Source organism: Juglans microcarpa x Juglans regia, chromosome 7S, assembly GCF_004785595.1.
Source record: "Juglans microcarpa x Juglans regia isolate MS1-56 chromosome 7S, Jm3101_v1.0, whole genome shotgun sequence".
Classification (NCBI taxonomy): Eukaryota; Viridiplantae; Streptophyta; class Magnoliopsida; order Fagales; family Juglandaceae; genus Juglans; species Juglans microcarpa x Juglans regia.
Window position 1 is genome coordinate 20,283,579 of NC_054607.1, and position 22,071 is coordinate 20,305,649.

Consider the following 22,071-nt stretch of genomic DNA (forward strand, 5'->3'; position numbering starts at 1 on the left):
ATTTTTACTTGTATTTGATTAATAATTTATAATTGCATTATTGTTATAGTTGCATGGTGGACTCAATTTGGTTGCGAGGTTCCAACGCTTCAAATGTTTGCTGTTCGAGTACTAAGTCAATGTTGTAGTACAACTAGATGTGAGAGAAACTGGAGCACATTTGATTTTATTCATTCGAATAAGAGAAATAAATTAGTGCATAAACGTTTGAATGACTTAGTATTTGTTCGTTATAACTTGAAGTTTAGAGAAAGGTAAATTTTTTTAATACTAATGTTTTCACTATTGAAAAATATATAACATTTTCACTTATGTTTGATTTTATTTTGACAGGAGCATAAAAAAGGGAAGAGATGCTTTAGATCTAATCAATGTTGAAAACATTGATTTGATGGAAGAATGGATGGGTGAAGAATCTGAGCTTCTTGATGGAGAAGATTTGGATTGGGCAAGTATTGAGGAGCCATTAGCCTCACTAATGAGGAAGACAATGATAATGTTGGTGTTGATGTTGATGATGGTGATGATGTTGATGAAAATATTTTGATTAACATGTCAAATCCTGATTCTTATTATCTTTTTAATGAGGATGAGTATCTTTGATGACGTGGTGACGTTAATAATTTTATCATAATAATGTTGGTGTTTATAACTTTATGTTAGTTGTAACTTAAAACTTAAGACTTGTATTGAGAAATATTGAGTTTATGATTTCTTTTGTTGTTATTTTAGAATACAGTTAATGCTTGTATATATATAATTTATCCAGATATAAATTATTCTGAAACGGTACTGGTACAGTACCGGTACCAAAACGGTATCGGTATCGAAATATTATCCCGAAACGGTACCGATACCGAAATATTTCGTTCCAGTGCCTTGACCGGTATGGCTTCCGGTACAGTATTAAAAACATTGGCTTGTATATGAAGAAGTCGCTCACTAACCATTTGTATTAGAAACAATAACTATACACTCTCAAGATGAGGGAATGTACTCTTATTTCAGATCATCTAGATGAATTTAATAAAACTATTATGGATTTGAGGAATATTAATATTAAGATTGATGATGAGGATCAAGCCTTAATTGTGTTGTATTCGTTATCAGTCTCATTTAATAAATTTGTGAACTTGATGTTGTATGGTAGAGATGCTATCTCTATAATGCCCCATACCCGGATAGGTCGGAGAATTACTATATGTTACTTATAAACTGTCTCCCAACACATCTAAAATCTCGAAAGATTTCATAAACAGTAAACAATCTCATATTTTCTAAATAGACACAATATAGATTCCACAAAGTCATCACTATAATAATAACATAAACCAAAGGGTCCACAATCTCTCGGTAATCTCAACATAATAAACTAATAAATATTTAAGTCCTACTAAACCAGATATATAAATATATCTAAAAGTCGTCAGAATTCCTTCTTTTAAACAGTAATATCCTAAGATACTCGACACATTCTCCTCAGCTTAGCCATGCTCACATTTCCTATTCCTGGTCTTTAGCTGGACCCTCCACTTCATCTGAAAAATATTTTGAAGATAAGGGATGAATTATCAACAATTCAATAAGTAGAGGACATATACTAGCGTGCAAACATGAGCATTTACAAAGTACAATATGTAAAACAAAATATTTTTCAGAGTTATCATGCAGAATAAATCATATTTTTAAATGTAACAGAGCGATGATTTTAAGACACATAAAACTCAGAGTACTTTAGCATAACGAAATCGAGCATTATCTTCACATCAAAACAGAGCACCTCCCAAAACAGAGATCATGTTTAACCTCCATGGTAGGTTTGTGCTATTCTTGGTGGCCAATAGGGCAAAGATAAAGGTTAATCTTTCATTTATTATTCTTGAAGTCCCGAGTGTACAGATAGGAAAGACCACATAATACCACTTTATTTCCAAACATCATTTTTGTCAGCAAACTAATCTCAAATTCACTTTGTTATTTGTTTTTCTTTTCTCAAATATCTTATGATTAATAGTAGGTTGCACTAACGGATAAATAAAATATATATATATATTTTTTATATAATGTGACTCTCTATCATATATTTTATTATTTTTTATCACATTTATTGATGAGATATATTTTAAGTAGTTCTATATGTTAAATAAATAATTATTTAAAATGTACCACATTATTAATTTAAATGAAAATGTCAAAATCCAGCTGAAAAAAAATAAGATCTCTCTTTTTCTCAAAGTCAAAGGGTAAGCCCACCCAGCAAACTCTTTTTTGAATTAATTTTCAGTGGACAATCCTATAAACTGAGCTGCGCACCCATTTTGTGGTGAAACAATGGGAAGAGCAAGACTGGGACTGAGTTTGAGGCCCATGTCGTCGTCGTCATCGTTGTCTCCGATTCTCTCTCACCTCCCCTTCCTCTCTCCCCCTCGCCTAACTCTTGTTAAACCCCAAGTCCTTCACTCCCGGCACCTCTCCACCACTAGGCTTCTCTTCTTCCTCCCTATATCGCCTAGACCCCTCTCTCCGTCCTCTTCCTTTTCCTCTTCCACGGTGGTGCCCCGAATCTCACTCTCTTCGAAGTGCTTCGATGTTGATCTCGAACCTTACCTGTCTTGCTCTATGCCCAATAAACGTCTCAGAGTCGCCGTCCTTCTCAGTGGCGGCGTCGATAGTAGCGTCGCTCTTCGCCTCCTCCACGCCGCTGGCCACGAATGCACTGCTTTCTACCTTAAAATCTGGTTTCAAGTACGCACGCTTTCTTATATGCCTTAAGGTTTTGCAAAACTGGTTGCCCTTTAATGCTATATAAATTCGTGATTGAATGAGTGCTAATATGGTAGCATAAGATTTTCTTTTTAAGTGCTCGTAAGTAATCTCTGCTTCAACATGCTTGCGATGGTTTCATTGAAAGTGCTACTACTGGTTTGTGGAAGTTAGTACCTTGCCCAGTTTTTTCAGAGAAAACGAATTCATCGGTTATGATATGTGGTTTTTTGTAGGAAGACTTCGAGAACTTTTGGTCAGAATGCCCATGGGAAGAAGATTTGAAGTATGCTCAAGCTGTTTGTAATCAGGTCACTTTCTTCTCTTATTTTTAATTTTGCCTCGAGTTAAAAGTTTGAGATTTATCTGAAGGTGCATGTGGCGTGCATCGGATGATATGTAACTTTTAAATTCCACCTCATAGTTTTTTTCCTCTGTTGTTGCAGTCATAAATATTTTTAATAAAATCTTAATTGATAAGCACAAAATGCGCAACCCAAGTATACACTATACAGTCAGAAATTGATACATCGTGAAGTTCATTTAATCTTCTGAAGTTATTGGAAAATTTTCTAATCCAACTATAACATTTTTTTATCGGTCTAATCCAGCTATAACATTTATTTGCATGAATAGCAATCTCCTGCATGATTTCTGTGAAGGGCTCTTGCCCTTGTGTATAATAGATTCAATCTTCTCTTGATTTTCTTGTATGGGTTATGTCCAAGAGATGTCTCATAACTGAAATTAAACGATGTCTTTTCAGGTTGATATCCCTTTGGAAGTTGTGCATTTGACAGATGAGTATTGGAAGAATGTGGTGTGTATCGTCCCTCTGAATGTATTTTCTTTGGATGATGTTCATTTAGCACTTGTTTTTGGCTATAACGTCAACTGAGATTCCTAATGCCTGCTTGTTAGATCTTTTAACTTATAACTGTATGATGTTCCATCATATTTATGAATTTGAGCTAAAAAACAGCTGGTTAGTCTTATTTATAAAAAAAAAAAAAAAGATGGTTAGTCTTGCTTATAAAAAAAAACAGCTGGTTAGTCTTTTTCACCATAATGTTATGAGAGATTTGTTTTGGGTTGTTACATAATGAAATTTAATGGTCAATGTTTCAGGTGTCTTACATTATTGAAGAGTATCGGTGTGGTCGGACTCCTAACCCAGATGTTCTTTGCAATACAAGAATAAAGTTCGGTATGTGGTCAACCTAATTTATAAGATGAATTAGGTTTTCTTTTTACCAGTAAATAATAATCTTATTGATGAATTTAAAAGATGCACTTTTGACCATTTCAAAGTTATCGACACACTATTATTTTTGCTCTTTAAGCACGCATTGTTTTCCAGGTGCATTCATGGATGCCATCAGCAGTATGCAGTTTGACTATGTTGCTTCTGGACATTATGCAAATATTGTTCATTCATCTACGGATCAAATCGATAGGCCTTCCGTTCTAGAATTGTCAAAAGACATGGTATCTTCATGAGATACACATCACCATCCTTATGGTTTCTTTCTCTTCTGTCTATATTCCAGATTTGTCCAAATATTTTTTTCTTGTTAAGTTTGAGGTTTATTTATATTCCCCTAAGTAAGTATGTTTTTAGATGGTTACTGATGTTTATTTTTAGAGAACTGTTTTAGCCACAAAGAGATCCTATAAAAATAAACTCACAAACTGACGTGGCTTGATGTACAACGTTAAATTGTAAAGTAGATCTAACGTATCATATGAAGCAATGTCTATAGCTGTCGCTTTGAAGAGGAGTTACCTTTGCAAAATGTTCTTTGGCTTTTTTCTTTTACCAGTAACATATTATATTAATAAGAATAGGCATAACTCAAGTACAAAAGGAATATACAAGAGGTAACACCTAGTTAAGATGAAGAAATAGAAACAAGAAAATCATAAAAATTTAGGCCATTGAAATCAACAGCTTTAGTCATTATTCCATCTTCATTCTTTCTCACAATTTGATGTATCTTTAGGTATTTGTATTTGAGTAGACCGGTAACATTTCTTGGAGCAGAAAAATATTTGCCTTAGGAAGATTCTCTCTCCTAAAAGTGATTTTCTCTCCATACATGTGGCGAAAATTTTCCTGGATAGAACCGGCAATGTTATTTCTGTTTTAACGTGGAGTGGTTCTGATGGGATTCACTAGGGAGCTGTTGATAGACTCTAAATTATTTTTATTAGTAAAGGAAGGTGGTCTGCTACATATTATTGAGAGAGGATGGAGGAAGGATCATGAGATTACGGTGGAAGTTAGTACGGTGGTTTGGCTTCAGAAGGCACTGGAGGTTTGCTTGTGAGGGGAGAAGGAGGACACCTATAGCACCATTAGAGAAGGTTACTGCAGTTTTGTAGCTCAGAAGTGCATGAATTCTCGGGGTCGGTATGTGGCAGTGACTGAATACGCTGAGGGTGGTAGAAGAAATTTCATCTTCATACCTGAAGAGGAGGGGGGAAGAGGATGGAGAAGGCTGAGGGAGGCACTGGGTGAGTACTTGCAAGAAGGAGGAAACAAAGGGGTATTTCAGGGGGGCTCTTCACGGCAGCAAAAGGAGGTGGCGCAGCCTGTGTCTTACAAGGAGGCGTTGGTTCATGAGACTAGCTACCGTGAACAAAATAGGGGTGGTGGTGGTGTCAGTTTCTTTGATAGTAAGCAACGTCGAGCCACTCATCTTGTACAAAATCATGGAAATGGCAGAGGGGAGGAGTGGGACGTTCGAAACATGTGGGAAGAAGTGATGAGCTATTTGCAGCTGCTGCAGAAGGAGACTGCTGAAGTGAAAAATATTGTCGGGCAAAATAAGGAAGGTGATGCTTTAAGGATAGGGGGTTTTAAAGGGCTTACAAACAGAAGATTGGGGAAGGTTTGCAATGGGTTAAGGTGAACGGGCTTGCAGATAAGGGGAAGGACCAAGTGGATGGGCCTAAACCCACGGCCCTAACGGGAGGCTCCCAACAGAGGGACGTGGGCCAAGTGATAGGGCCTCAACCTAGAGCCCATCAGGTGTGCGATAGCATGAGGTCTTCTTCTAGTATGATTTCGGGTGGGTTGTCGAGGAGGACCTCACCAGGCTGCTAGCCGGCGCAGGTGGTGCTGCCGGGGGGAAGACAGAAAGTGCCAGTGGTGCCCATTGTCATGATCTACCCGTGAGGGAAGATCGTATCTTGGCGTTAGAAGACGCAATGGTTTCGTCGCCTATGTTTGGTGGTGGTTCTTTCTCGCTTGGGGGCCAGATTTTGCCAATGAGCTGCAGGGAGGTAGGGGTGTCACCGGCAAACCTATCTGTCGGCCTTATGTGCGGGAAGCTTTGCTGAATCTGTCTGGGGGTCTCTCTACCGTCGGCGGACCAGACTATGCGAGGAGGTGCGAGGAAGATGGGCATCCTTGGCTAAGCTTTATGTCTTTGCCATGGAAGAAACAGTGGTTGATCTGAAGGAGGGGGTATTCACAATTGATGGGCAGAGTTAGAGCTATCTGCTGATGATTTCTCTCAGAACTTTTTCAAGGCCACGGGTGAGCACTTAGAATTGATGGAAGAGATTCGAGACATATAGGGGACAACAGGGAGGTGGATCCATTGCCTCTGAATTTTATGTATCCTGGTCTTCCTGAGGTCTCGGATTGGGTCATAGACAAGGTGAAAGAAATCCATAAATTTGTGGGTTTAGAGTGCGAAGGTTATGAGGAACAGTTTATGGCTTTGTTTACAGCCATTGAAGCGGGGCATAAACAACAAAGTGAGGCCAGCTCCAAAAAAAGTGTGAACTCAAAAGATTGATGTGGTCTATGAACTCCGAGGGTAGTGCTAATAGGGCAGACTGAAAGGGAAGGGGTTGGCCTTTTCCCAATGAGACCAAAGATTGTGTCGTGGAATGTTTGCGAGCTCATCGAGGTAAATAAACATATGCAAATTAAAAACTTACTTCGTGAGCGGAAGGCGGACATTGTATGTCTACAGGAGACTAAGTTGAAGATGACCAATAGGAAAATTGTGAGAAGCTTATGGAGTTGTACTCATATGGATTGGGTTTTTTTGGCTTCTAATGGGGCTTCAGGAGGGGTTGTGGTCATGTGGGATAGAAGGGTGGTAGAAAAAATGGAGGAATTCATAGGGGTGTACTCGATTTCTTGCTCTTTTAGGAGTGTGTCAAATAACTTCTTTTGGGCCTTCGCAGTTGTCTATGGGCCAAACTTAGACACTAACACAACTTCTTTGTGGGATGAGTTAGCATAAGTGCACAGCTGGTGGGAACTTCCTTGGTGTATTGGGGGTGGGGGGGGGGGGACTTCAATGTTACTAGACTTCCAAGTGAGTCTTCAGGTAATAGAAGAGGGCGGCCAACAATGGTAGAGTTCTCGGAGTGCATCTCTGACTTGAACTTGGTTGATCTGCCACTAGCGGGGGGTATAGCCACGTGGGCTAATAATTAGATGTGGTCTCGGTTAGATCGTTTCTTAATATGTCCAGAATGGGAAAGTCACTTCCCGAATGTTTGGCAAAAGCGCTTGCCTTGTATTAGTTTGGATCATTGGCCTATTATGCTTGATTGTGGTGGTCTTCGTAGAGGACGGCGGTATTTCAAATTCGAAGACATGTGGTTGAAATCTGAAAGTTTTGTAGAAAGAGTAAGGCAGTGGTGGTCCACATACCAGTTTGAGGGTACCCCTAGTTTTGTCCTTGCGGCGAAAGTGCTAAAGAAAGACTTGAAATTGTGGAACACGCAATCGTTTAGAGACATAAGGGAGAACAAAAATTGCAAGTTGATGGAGATCCAGGAAATTGAGAGAATCCAAGAGGGTAGGCCTCTTACTCAAGAAGAAATAGAGCGGAAGGTGTTGTTGGGGGTGGAGCTAGAGATGATCATATTATTAGAAGAGACATCTTGGCAGCAAAAATCAAGAGCTTTGTGGTTGAGAGAAGGAGATAGAAACACAGTTTTTCCGTAGTATTGCAAACTCCCATAGCAGAAACAATAATATAGAGATGTTGAAGATTGATGGGGTAGAATGTAGAGAAGAGCAGGTGATCCATGATCTTGGAGTTGGTTTTTATGCGCAACTACTATCTGAGCCGATGGGATGGCGGCCTTCCCTTGATGGCCTTGTATTTGATACCATTGGACCGAGTGATGTATCTCGGATGGAGAGGGTATTTGAGGAGGAGGAGGTCCACGAAGTAGTAAGAAAGATGGGCGAAGACAAGGCTCCGGGGCTTGATGGTTTCTCAATGGGTTTATTCCAAGAATGTTGGGATGTCATCAAGGAAGACCTTATGAAGGTATTTCAGGAGCTATTTGTGTTTGGAGAATTTGAGAGGAGTTTAAATACCACTTTCATAGCGTTGATTCCAAAGAAGATGGGGGCTGATGAGGTGAAGGATTATCGTCCTATTTGCCTTGTGAATGGGGTGTACAAGATCATATCCAAAGTACTTGCGAATCGATTGAGTGAGGTAGTGGGGAAGCTTATCTCCAAACCCCAAAATGCCTTTGTTAAAGGTAGGCAAATCCTTGATGCGTTTCTCATTGCTAACGAATCTTTGGATAGTAGGTTGAAAGATGGTATAGCAGGGATCATTTGCAAGCTTAATATGGAGAAAGCGTATGATCACGTTAATTGGGACTTCCTTCTACACCTTCTTGGGAGATGCGGTTTTGGAGAGAGATGGCGGTCTTGGATTTGTTGGTGCATATCAACGACTAAATTTTCGGTATTGATAAATGATAGCCCAACGGGCTTTTTCCATAGTTCAAGAGGCCTAAGACAAGGCAATCAGTTGTCGCCCCTGTTATTTGTTTTTGTGATGGAAGGATTAAGCACGATGACATTGGCTTTAGTGACTAATGGCTTTGTGGATGGCTTTTTGATTGGGACCCCGGATAGGGGTATCATTAATATATCCCACTTGTTGTTTGCAGATGATACACTTGTTTTTTGTAAGCCAGATCTTAATCAGATTCAAGCATTGAAGGCCTTGCTGCTTTGCTTCGAAGCAGTCTTAGGTTTGAAAGTGAATCTAAATAAATCAGAGATGGTTCCAATTGGTGATGTTCCTAATATTTGACAGGTGGCTGACACATTGGGGTGTAAGATAACCTCTTTTCCTTTGACGTACTTGGGTCTTCCGTTGGGGGTGGCTGCGAGAGCATCCTCTATATGGGAGATGGTGATTGAGAAGATAGAGAAGAGATTAGTGGATGGAAGAGAATGTATTTATCAAAAGGTGGCAGGATCACTTTGATTAAGAGTACACTCTCTAACTTGCCAACTTATTTCTTATCATTGTTTCCTATACTTGCGAGTGTGGCTAACCGAATTGAGAAACTTTAACATGACTTCTTGTGGGGTGGCATGGGGGAGGAGTTCAAATTCCATCTAGTGAAGTGGGAAACGGTATGTCGGCCTATCTCCAATGGTGGTTTGGTTATTAGAAATGTGTGGATTTTTAATCGGGCACTACTTGGCAAATGGTTGTGAAGATATAGTAAGAAACCGGAAGCCTTGTGGAAGATGGTGATTGAGCATAAATATGGAGGACATTGGGGGGTTGGAGTACTAATGAAGTTAGAGGAGCATATGGAGTGGGGTTGTGGTAACATAGCAGAAGAGGTTGGGGGGCTTTTACTCGACACACCCGACTCCAGTGGGGGGGCTCCAAGATTAAATTCTGGAAAGATATGTGGTGTGGGGAGATCTCCCTACAAGTTGCATTTTCGTCGCTATTTCAAATTGCTAATGATAAAGATGTTGCAGTGGCGGATGTCATGGGATTATCGGGTGGACAGATACATTGGGATATCAGTTATAGTAGAGCAGCTCAAGATTGAGAGATGAACGACTTTGTTGATTTTTACAGCCTCTTGTACTCCGTTAAACCTAGCAATCAACAAGAAGATGGGTTGTGGTGGTCACCTGCTGGGAAAGGTGCTTTCTCGGTTCGCTCCTTTTATAAGGTTCTCACCCAAAAGCCAAACTCTCATTTCCCATGAAAAAGACTTTGGAGACATAAGGCACCACCCAAAGCTGCTTTCTTCATGTGGACATCATCATTGGGGAAGATCCTCACAACTGATAATTTGAGGAAAAAGGAGGGTCATCATATTGGATTGGTGCTGCATGTGTAGGGGAGGGGGAGAGTCGGTGGATCATCTGCTTTTACATTGTGTTACAGCAAGGGCTTTGTGGACTAAGGTAATCAATCGAGTAGAGTTGCTTTGGGTCATGCCAAAGACGGTAGTGGCAGTGTTGGCCAGCTGGCCAACTATAGGAGGGGTGCAGAAGGTGAAAACGGTTTGGAAGATGATCCCTATATGCATCATGTGGTGCTTGTGGCAGGAGCGTAATGTGAGGACGTTTGAAGATAGAGAGAGATCATTAGAGGAACTTAAAGCTTTACACCCCAGAGGTGAAAGGACTTGCTGTCACCCCAGAATTTCCAATGGGGACCATGATACAATTGGAGCGAATCAATGAAGTTGCTGGAGAACCAAAGGGTTTGGCATTGGTGCCTCTTGTAGATAAATGTCTAGACTCGAGAGTGCAATTAGATACTGTGTCTGGAGATAACGTTGCTCCCTTGGTGTCTCTTCCACCAATAGCAAACTGGATTCTGCTTAAAGTAAACGAGATTAATTAGTTTGTGGGAATTTCACATGGAGGATGTGAAGACCAATTCAATGAACTAATCACTGCGATTGAGGCAAGCTAAGCGCTTGAAACTAAAAGTTTCAAGAAAAGCAGGGAGTTACAGTATTTTTCTTGGACAATCAACTACGACGCTAAGGATGGTAGCTCAACTAGAGGGAAGTCTAGAGGGAGGACATTGTGAAGACGAGGGAATCAAGGGTTTGGGGTTGGGTGTTCGGGTAGAGTTTTAGTTCTACGAGAAACAAGGGTTGGGGACCGGTCTAGTGTATTTGGGTTGTTCTTTTCATAGGCTTTTTGGGTCATTTTGGGCAATGTGTTTTCTTGTATACATCCAATGTATTTGGTTTCTCCTTTGATATATAATATTTTTTACTTATAAAAAAAAAAAAAAAGGAACTTAAAGCTTTATTCTATAGTATGCTTTGTACTTGGGCCATTGCTGTTGATTTCAATGGCATGGACCTACATGATATTCTTATTTCTTTGGTGTCTTCTTAATTAGGTCACATAGTGTCCTTTTATTTGTATTTGGATATGGCTTATTCTTTGATCAATAAAGTTTTGTTTACCTATCAAAAAAAAAAAAAAAAAAAAGAGCTTTAGCCCATAGGAATAAAGTATTAACAAAGAACAATCTAATCTCCTCTAGTGACCGCTCCCTATCTTCAAAATTTTGATCATTTCTCTCCCTATCTTCAAGTGTTCTCGAGAATTTTCTTGATAAGTAAAAAATATTCTCCAGCTTATTGTCTGATTTTAATGTCTTTTAACTTGGGATTTTTTAGGTCAAGGATCAAACGTACTTTCTTTCACATCTCTCTCAGGCTCAGCTCAAGCGACTTATATTCCCACTCGGTTCTATTCCAAAGGTCAGTTGGGACTAGTTTTACTGCTTCAGATCTTTAAGTTTATTTTAAGTTTCACTTATCAAAAAAAAAAAGTTTATTTATTTTCATTCTGATTTCACATTATCTAATTCTAGAACTCAGTCTGTGTCTGTTGTATATTTTATAGTCCTGAAGTTTTTCATTACTGTAAGATTACAATGGCCAAAAATTGTTGTGAGAAAAGATTGCTCACAATCAGTTCACTTCTTATATGATTTTAGCTGAAATAGGTTAAACTCATTTATGCATTGATGTTGTTTTGGTGGTCGTTCACTCTATGCAAAGGGTTTTTCAATGTTGATGGGCACTGAAACATGAAAATAAGCTTTTATCTGGCTGTAATTTCTCAAATTGTTGTTATATTTGTGTCCTCATATTCTGATTCCTCTCGCTTTCTGTCACTGCCCAATCATCTGCAGGACAAGGTTCGAAAACTTGCCACAAAATTTGATCTGCCCAACAAAGATAGAAAAGATTCACAAGGAATATGCTTCCTTGGAAAGGTATGTCTATTAAGCAGCTGTTTGTGGCAAGTTTATACGTTTCCAGTATTTGTCCCTCCATCCAAAAAAATTCTTTTCCAGTGCCGGTAAGTGTAATTGCTAAACATCAGGATAACATTTCATTATTCTTGTTATCAATGGACCTCATTCATACTTTTTTTAAAATATATATATATATATAAGCAATAAATGCCATAAAGAGGCTCTTGTATAAGTTATCTTCAATAAAATTCTTAGTTACTGATAAAATAAATTTTAAAGAGCACAAAAGGCATAACCCAAGTACACACGATGTATCTAACACCATTTCTTCACTTTGTTTCTTAAATCCTTTTTTTTTTTTAATTGTGGTTGTTTATGGCTGGATTTATGACAAGGATCCTGAGTTGTGAATGCATTCATCATGAAACCTTTTATTTATTTAATATTTTTTTTGCAGATAAAGTTTAGTGAATTTGTTGCTAGACACATAGGGGAGAAGGAAGGAGTCATATTAGAAGCTGAGACCGGAGATTTCCTCGGTAAACATCAGGGTTTTTGGTTCTACACAATTGGTCAACGTCAAGGTTTGCGTCTCCCTGGAGGACCTTGGTATGCTTTCTCAATGTGTATTGGTGACATCCTTTTTTTTTTTTTTTATAAGTAAGAGATAAATTTTATTGGTACGAATGAAATAGACATAACCCGTGTACACAAAAAGTATACAAAAGAATACCTAAATGCATTCTAGGATCGATAGATTAAAGACAAGAAATCATGAGCATTGTTTCCATTAAGCACAATGCCTGAAAACCAAAGAAATAACGTGTGTACAAAAAAATTCTGAAGCTCTGCCATTGTGCGTTCCCTATCTTCAAAGCAATGCTCATTTCTTTCTGACCAAATACACCCCATAATGCACAACGGAATCATCTTACGCACTGCCGCCACTTGAGGACAGCATTAAATCTCCTTCCAACAAACCAGTAGATCTATCACCCTCAATGGCATTACCCACGCGGCATCAACTCTTTTGAAGATCTCATCCCATAGCACCTTTGCCACCTCACAATGCAATAATAAATGATCCACTAATTCTCCCTAACACAAATAGCATCAATCCATCACAATGAGCCCCCTCTTCCTCAAATTGTCCGTGGTCAAGATCTTCCCATCGACAACAGTCCATACGAAGAAAACTACTTTAGAAGGCACACAGGACCTCCAAATATTCCTTCAAGGGAAGGGAACACTATCTTGTGATACCAATTTTTTGTAATATGCCTTGACTGTACACTTATTGCTGCCATTGGATCTCCACTGCATCCTATCCCCCTGTGCCTTTATGTTTCCCGTGGAGTATATTGACCTGAAAAATTCTAAAACGGTGTGTAATTCCCAATCATGAATATCCCTATTAAATAGGACATTCCATTGATGAGAACCCTGGGAAAATACTCGCAGATCCGCCACAGTAGCCTCCCTGTGAGCTACAATACGGTAGAGAGCTGGAAATACCCTAGCAAGAGTGCGATCTCCACACCAAATATCATGCCAAAACCTGATTCTAGTACCCTCTCTAGCCACAAAACGGATATGATTTCTGAAATGCCATCCCCTCCTAATGAATTTCCATAACCCCACGTCATACCCCATCCCCCCCCCCTTCTCTCTCTCCCTCACTTCATTAGAGCACCAGCCCCCCCAAGCACTTTCGTGTCTAAAGTCAATAATTTCATTCCATAGCGAATTCCCCTCCAAATGGTACCTCCATAACCATTTCCACAACAAAGCTTTATTGAAGATCCTCAAGTTGCATACTCTTTGGCCACCATTAGTAATTGGGGAGCAAAATTTATTCCAGTTAACAGGATGAATTTTTTTTCCTCTACTCCCTCCAACAAAAAAGTCCGAAATAATTTCTGAATCCTATTCCCCATCCCTACAAGCAAAGGAAATAAAGATAAAAAATAGGTGGGGAGGTTAAAAAAGTGTTCTTAGGCTACGTTTGGATATTGAAATGAGTTGAGATGATAAAATATTGTTAGAATATTATTTTTTAATATTATTAATATTTTGGAATTTGAAAAAGTTGAATTGTTTATTATATTTTGTGTTGGAATTTGAAAAAGTTGTAATGATGAATTGAGATGTGTTTAGGTTCCAAACGTCCCCTTAATCAATGTGCGTCGACCCCCTTTCAATAAATACAATTGTTTCCAATCGGCCAGCCTTTTCTCTACTTTCTACTTATCCAAAAAAAAAAAAAAAAAAAAAGAAAAAAAAAAAGCATTTTCTCTATTTTCTCCACAACTCCATCCCAAATAGCTCTAGCCTTGAAAGTCGCTCTCAACGGGAGGCCCAAATATTTCATAGGCAAAGAAGACACTTTACCATTTCGGACTTACCAAGGTTTACCTTAATCCCTGACGTAGCTTCAAAATATAACAAAAGTGCACGTAAAGTTTGAATCTGGCTATGATCCGCTTTGCAAAAAAGGAGGGTATCATCTACAAATATTAGATGTGAGATTATGATAGAGCCATTAGTACCATTACCCACCGAAAATCCGGATAGAAAATCTCCCCCAACTGCAGCCTTCAACATACGCCTAAGTGCCTTCATAACAATAACGAAGAGAAGGGGAGACAATGGATCCCCTTGCCTCAATCCACGAGAACTGTTAAAAAACCCAGCTAGGATGCCATTAACTAGCACTGAGAATCGAGTGGTAGAGACACAATGTCAAATCCATGAAATCCATCTATCACCAAAGCCACACCTCCCAAGCAAGTATAAAAGAAATTTCCAATTTATATACTCATATGTCTTTTCCATGTCAAGGTTGTATAAAATACGTGGAGTTCCCTCCCGCAACCTATGATCCAAGCACTCATTGGCAATAAGAACAGAATCAAGTATTTGTCTCTCCTGAACAAATACATTTTGAGGAAGGACCTTTGAAATGATCTTGTATACTCCACTCACAAGACTTATAAGGCATAAGTCCTCAACTGTCGTAGCCCCCTGCTTCTTCGGTATGAGAGCAATGAACGTCGCATTGAGGCATTTCTCAAACTTCGTAAAAGAGAAATTCTAGGAAAACCTGTATAACATCACATTTCACAATATCCCAACAAGCTTGAAAGAATCCCATCGAAAAGCCATCCAGACCCCGTGCTTTATCTTTGGTCATACCACAAATGACCTTGTAAATCTCATCTTCCTTAAAAGGTCTTTCCAACCAACTTGCACTTTGCAAATCAATAGACTCAAACAAAAAATCATCTAGCTTCGGCATCCAACAGGCTAGTTCCACGAGGAAGTTCTCGTAATAATTCACAATATGATTTTCTAAATCAGAAGGGGAAGAGAGCACTTGAGTAACTGAGTAAAGTGTCTCAATGACATTGCTGCGCCTATGTGAATTAGCCACTTTATGGAAGAACTTTGTACATTTATCACATTCTTTTAGCCTAAGGACCTTGGATTTTTGTCGCCACGAAGTCTCTTCCATCAACAACACCCTTTCCAGTTCAGTCACGAGCGAACTCTTCCTCAGTAACTCCTCCGAAGTGTCCACCATCAATTCCCTCCCCTTTTAACTCCTGTAACTCCTCCATAAGGGTCGTCTTCTAGTTGTCAATGCTGCCAAAAACTTCCAGGTTCCACTTCTTTAGATTTTGCTTCAAAGCCTTAAGCTTATCTGCAAGAATGGAATTGGGAGTGCTTGAGAACTGGTAGGAAGACCACCAAGAGAGCACCTTCTCTACAAAACCATCAGCTGCTAACCACATATTTTCAAACTTGAAATACTGGCGTCTCCCGTGAATACCTCCACAGTCTTAACAAAATAGGAAAATGATCCTAACAAACTCGAGGTAGTTGCTTCTGACACAACTCCGAAAAATGGGCCTGCCACGAAGGAGAGACAAAGAACCTATCCAATCTCGACAAATCCCAGCTATTTGACCATGTGAACTCCCCCACGACAAAGGGGAGATTCATGAGTTCCAACTCAAAGATGAACTCAGAGAACTCCTCCATGGTCGAAGAGTTGCAATAATTCTCCGATCGTTCACCGGGAAAGCGAGTGATATTGAAATCCCTACCCATACACCATGGCACATCCCATAAATAATATAAACCTGCCAACTCCTCCCATAACCTTCTTCTATCTCTATCCATATTAGGCTCATATGTGCCTACACAAGCCCATTCCCATCCATCAACAACATTTTTAAATAAACTAGCAATCGAGAAATTTCTAACACACTCCTCTACTGCCTCCACCACTCTTTTATCTCATATTAAAAGAACACCACTCAAAGCTTCCAAAGAGGCCAAGTAGGACCAACCCAATGAACCCACATGCGAACACCCCCACAAAGTACAGATAATTCTTCTATTGATGACCCACAATTTTGTTTCTTGAAGACACACCACATCAACTTTCCATGTTCACAATAAAGATTTTATGAAAGGATCTTAGGTTTCATGAGTACAATGAGTGCCCCTCCCTTTCAATGACACGATCCGTTAACCTAACACGAATACGATAATAACGGATTTGCTTTTAGTCTTAACAGGTTTGGGTGAAAACGGGTTAACTCGTTAAGACATGGTTGCTTAATGGGTTGATAACAGGTCAACCTGTTATGATCCGTTAAGAAAGTTAAAGTTAGAATTATACCCTTATACTTAAAGTAAAATTGTTGGAATTTTAATTTCGATATTTTTATAGATATTGTGATTTTAACATTTATATAAAATTATGCTAAACTTAATCAGGTCAAACGGGTTAATTTCAGGTCTGTTTAATCTGGTTGAAACGGGTCGTGTTAACCTATTTTATAGTATTCACTAATGGGTCGCGTTGTGTCAACCCGTTGTATTAATGGGTCGTGTTAGGGTTTGAGATTTTTGCACAATAAGTTTAACGGGTTGTGTTCGGGTTGACCTATATAGTATAATATACATGCCTTAACACGATATGAACACGACCTGTTAAAACAATTTGACACCCCTAACGACAGTATTGTTGCAGTCGAACCACCAACATCCTCCCTCGGCTTGTTTTGGGTTGGATCCAGCACGTCAAAAGCAAACGGGGCTCGAGAAGTGGTAACTTCCATAGCCCAACACGTCGGAGACTGCTCTGTGAGTGCCATCTCTGACTGCATGGCCCCCGTCGATGGTTCTACAGCCTTCGCTGGGGCCCCCTGGCACTTCGCCGGCAATGATGGCTGAAACCCATCCATTGATGGGTATGATACCCCATATGATAAGAAGAATGGTAGGTGGTGTATGAGATCTCACATTGCTTGGGAATGAAAAGTTCTTGCTCTTTATAAGGTTCTAACGAGACTCTAATTGTATCAATGACTAGTCCTTTTGGAATATAGGTCATGTGGTTTGGGCCTTTTATTGGGGGCGTTACAAATGGTATCAGAGCCTATCTCAACTAGAAATGTAGGACTTGGGCTGTGTCAACTACAACAGATTGGCCCTACGAGAACGTCGGGAATTTAAGGGGGGAGGTTGTGATATCACATATGATATGGATAAGGGTAGGTGGTGTATGAGATCTCACATTGCTTGAGAAGGAGAAGTTCTTGCTCTTTATAAAGTTTCAATGGGATTCCAATTGTATCATTGACTAGTCTTTTTGGAGTATAGGCCATATGGTTTGAGTATTCTATTGGGGCATTACAATGGGCTTGTGACGTTCGGGTTGCATTTCCTCCAAACAGGCCCCAATAGTTGTTGGTGCTGCTTGCTCAAAGGTTGAAGCCCAGCGTCTGGGCCCATCAGAAATTTTTCTTTTCCTTTACCACCCACAGACGGCTCATTCTGCTTACCCACTTGGCCCATTCTCCTATTGTTAATTATTATGGACCCGTCATTCAAACCCAAGCCCATCCCAACCCCTTTTTCCTCCTCAACGCACCGTATTAGCCAACTTACATTAAGTTGCAATTCATCCAGTTGGCTCTTCATCTCCTTCATCGCCTGCAGGATCATTTCCTTGTTTGGACCAACATCTCCTCTGCCACCCCCCTCGAGTCTCTAGACCCCTACAAAAAGGGCAGCGCTTCCTGACTGTTGTAGCGGTGCAACCCCTCTCAATCAAGCCGAAGTGTCAGACCTGTTATTCAGCCTAATAGGTTGACGAGACAGGTCCAAAGCCTTCGGTTGTTGGAGAGCCTCCGTGTACGACCAGGAAGAAGAGTTAAGCAAAACTATCATTGTCGCCAGCGGTACTGACCCAACGAAGCAACCTTCTCATCCAGACTCCCTCAAAACCTCTGTTATCTTCCTTCATCCCATTCCGTCCTTGTCTTCAGGTATAAACACGCAGTTTCGGCAACCACCCCCTCCGTATTCCACCAGTAGCATGAACGCACCTTAGAAGTTTGAGCACCTCTGCGCTATGTACCCCCTATCACCTTCCCGATGCGCTGTATAGAAATCCTTTCTCCCACCCTTCACGCAATCCTCTAGAGCTTTGGTGAACCAGCATGCCGTGGCTAACTCCATACTATATTTTTCAGAAACTTCCTCCCTCTTTTAGTAAGGAGCACCCTACGACCATCCCTCGACACCTCAAATAACTTTGATTCTACAACAATGGCTTTCGAACAACCCATTTTCCTCCCTGCACAAGCAACACGCACAATCAAATGCCCACAATTACCATTGGAACGAATTTACGGAGAGAAAAACGTGTACGGAAAGAAAGTGTACGGAGAGAAAATAACTTATACTAAAGAAAGTGTATGGAGTCAAAATGATATGCTTATACTTTGTTACGATTACTGGTTCCTCCACTGCCTTTTTTATTTTTTTGGATTTCATTGGTTCTTTTAAACTTCTTAGTTTTGTTTTTTCATCTGAGGCAATCTTCTCTTTGGTGGAACTCCCTTGGCATTTTTTTAATGAATTCTCTTATTGAGGAATAGTAATGGCTAGCATTTTCCTGATATTGGCAGATAATGTTTGTTTCATTTGTTTTTTCACTCTGGGTCATAAAAAACAGAAGTACTAACTAGCATGCCAATCAAAATAGAGTAAACACTTTTTCTTTCATTTGGTTGAACATGCTGATATTTTTTAACCACGAAGTACTTTTCCATAACAGCTTTTATTGTTCTAGTGTGATATATACCTCTATAATGCGATGGTGTGAAAACTGGCTATAGTTGAGTTGTTATAAACTTATGGTATGCATTATACAGTTGAGCACACAATAATGTTGATTTCTACGATAGTTCAACCTTAGGTCATTCAAAATAGTTTATTCTAGCCTTGGTTTCCCTTTACCAAAGATTTCTTTGCCATGGCATATCTTTTGCAGGTATGTTGTTGAGAAGGATGTTAAAAACAATGTTGTGTTTGTGTCTAGAAATTACTTCTCAATTGACAAAAGAAGACGCATATTTCGTGTTGGCTCCTTAAAATGGCTTGGTGGGTTGCTTCCAAACCAGTTACATCCGCTCCAGTGCAAGGTAAGAACCTAACTTCTATTAGCATGATTCTTCCTTAGTTTTGTTCTGAAATTACCCTCAACCTGTTCCTATAATTGTGCGGACAAGTCTAATGGTCTGAAGTAGTCACTTTGAATAGTTTGCATAATACTCAATAGATCTATTGTCTATGTATGAATAAGAAGATGAGTCTACCTAGATTCGTGTTTTCTTGACAAATTGATTATTTTCTCCCTTTAAATTTAACTTATTTTCGTTTTCTTTTGGTTTTGTGTGTATTTTTTAGGTGTTGAGCTTTTGGTCATCGTAATTTTAGGTGTTGAGCTTGATGATCTTCTAAAGAATGGCCATCATGTATTAGTAGGCATATTAGGGCCCTGCCATTCTGTTTAAGATACCCATGCAAAGTCCCTAGTCCCTGACACTAATAACTCGAAGCTCACATGTTTCAATAGTTTTTCAGGTGAGACATGGTCCTGGTTTTTACAATTGCAGTTTGACGATGGAACTTGGTCAAGATGGTTGTGAAGACATTGCAGTTGTCCGGTTATCTGGTGATGATCAGGGACTGGCAGCTGGGCAATTTGCAGCCTTCTACGATGGAAGAGTCTGCTTGGGCTCTGGCATAATTTTAGAGTCTTGGGATGATCAGGGTTTTCCTGTATGCGCCAAGGCTCTTGAAATTGCAGGAATAAAAGATAAATCAAAGCTTGGGAAGCCAATTAAGATAAAAGATAAACCAGAAACTCCTCTAGCATTGCCCGTTCAAAAAGATGGTCCAAACATTTGTACATTACAAAATTCCTATGTTGCTGCCATTAAACAGCGAAGACACTCATCTAAGGAAGAACCAATCTCCAGATTCCCTGTAAATTGGCTGCAAAAGATTCGAGAGAAGTGGATGCGGATCTTTTAGCTTCTGTGATCTCAAATGCAGGACCATTGACCACAGCTTGGGAGAAATCACCCAGGTTACAGTATGCATTTAATGGAAAATCCTCTTCGAGTGCCAAGAAATTATCCCTTTTGCTCCACTTGGCGCTGCTAGTATCCAGGTATGGAAGTTAACGAGGAAGTTCATTAGATAGTTTGAAAATATCGGGCATTCTTTGAGATGAGTTTATTGCCCACTTTTCCTTTTTGCATGGTTGGGTTGAATCTGCACTAATTAGCTGCAGATATTCATGTGTCTATCACCTTTGTTGTATCTAAATAGTTACTTTAATTAATCCCATTGACTAGCTTAAATTTTATTGAGCTTTAAACAAAACTGTTGTACATATATATATATATATATATATATATATATATATATATATATCCAGAAATGCAATTATTTGTGTTCCAACCAGAAGAAAAAAATAAAAAATAAAATAAAATAGTGTTCAATCCGCACCTCCACCATACATCCACTGGAAGTATGATATGTTGTGAGATAACCGGATATGCGGCACATTCGTTCTACTAATTTAGTGACACTGGTTGTGATCTTGTTGATTAGATCTAATAATTTATTAGATTGGAGTGGATCAGGTTATACAAGGTAGATATGATATGTATCATTCGTCTTTATATATTAACCCCAAAGTTGTTGTTTGGTGGTGGTCTAATTATCAGTAGCCGGAGTTTGGTTTCCACTTGCTTTAGAAATTAATGAAAATCCGACTAGCACGTTGGCTATCAACATCAACTCATATCAAGCTCTTCCTTTTGTTTTCATCCACATGTTTCACAAGCTATCATGGATTGGTTTTTGAGGATTTAGATTCCTTGGAGCTCTTGTCCAAACTCTAGGATCTAAAGCAGGAGAGATATTTGCAGCTAAGAAAATGAAGTGTGAGGAGAGCCGGGATCCCACGGCTTGATCTTGTGATCTTTCAGCTGAGTAAATGGGCGGCCCACTTGCTTCCCCTCATCTTGCTTGGTGTAATGGTTGCGGGGCTTGCGGGTGAGCCCTCCAAATCACCCAATTTTAAAAATTGTCTTCCAAAAATTAAAGTTTCCCAACTGACTAAACCAAACCCCCGCAACCGCCAACTCCTAATTTATAAAAGTAACATCACTTTATATAAAAAAAAATTGTATATGTATCATTACTTATAAAATAAATTTGCTAGATTGCGACTTTATCCTATCCATGACAATAATTAAATCAAATAATTTGATCCTTTGCTATCCGTATGTTTCCAATTTAATCAAGTTGGAGATGCAAATATTAAAACAAAGCTAGGTAGGGACCAAAGTCACGAAGGAACGAGGCAAGAGTGGGGAATAGATATAAGACTCCCCAAGGTCCCAAATTTTTATTGGAAGGCCCAAAGAGTACGGCGTAGCCCCATGAGTTGTTAAGATGTATCTATTTTGACACCAAACTATGAGTGATGGTATTAAAAGCCATTGAAGTTTGGGCCATTTCAAAAAACTTCATCCCTAATTTCTTAGTAATATTCTCTGTATTTGTAATAAAAGTTATTTAATTTTCAAGTCGTTGTGTAGAACACATCATTTATATTATTTAAATTGTAAAATTTAATTTGTAAGATTGAAATTTTAAAATTTATCTTTAAAATTAAATTATATTATATAAGCACTTTATTGAGTATGCTCTACACATTGACTTGAGAATATAATTTTTCTTATAATAATCTGTAAGATTTTTTTAAGCAAATGTTTTGATATTGTTAAACCACGTCATCCAATCTTATATTAAGTTATTATAAATTAAACAATTTAAGTCTAAAAGATTTTAAAATAAACACTTTGTATACTTTTAC

At 39.1% G+C, this 22,071-nt stretch overlaps 1 protein-coding gene across 2 annotated transcripts; it reads left to right on the forward strand.

The window, feature by feature from the left end:
* The first annotated feature begins 2,245 nt into the window (after positions 1-2,245).
* LOC121241327 (tRNA-specific 2-thiouridylase MnmA) lies at positions 2,246-21,256 on the forward strand. 2 transcript variants are annotated; one of them, XR_005935702.1, is made up of 11 exons: positions 2,262-2,745; positions 3,000-3,074; positions 3,530-3,583; positions 3,892-3,970; positions 4,124-4,251; positions 11,227-11,310; positions 11,748-11,831; positions 12,271-12,422; positions 19,168-19,318; positions 19,761-20,352; positions 21,119-21,256. XR_005935702.1 is itself a non-coding variant. In XM_041139052.1 (10 exons), exons 1-10 carry the CDS (start codon positions 2,332-2,334, stop codon positions 20,211-20,213), a joined length of 1,674 nt encoding a protein of 557 aa, XP_040994986.1. In that variant the 5' UTR covers positions 2,246-2,331; the 3' UTR covers positions 20,214-20,562. The 2 variants fall into 2 exon arrangements, 1 of the variants encoding a protein (XP_040994986.1); XM_041139052.1 differs by lacking the exon at positions 21,119-21,256 and having other exon boundaries at positions 2,246-2,745; positions 19,761-20,562.
* Positions 21,257-22,071: the final 815 nt, after the last annotated feature.

Bases quoted from the DNA above. Each gene is read 5' to 3' on its own strand.
- LOC121241327 (XM_041139052.1), top strand. From the start codon at position 2,332: ATGGGAAGAGCAAGACTGGGACTGAGTTTGAGGCCCATGTCGTCGTCG. The intron at 3,075-3,529 runs GTCACTTTCTTC...ATGTCTTTTCAG, and splicing joins CTCAAGCTGTTTGTAATCAG to GTTGATATCCCTTTGGAAGT. The intron at 3,584-3,891 runs GTGTGTATCGTC...TCAATGTTTCAG, and splicing joins ATGAGTATTGGAAGAATGTG to GTGTCTTACATTATTGAAGA.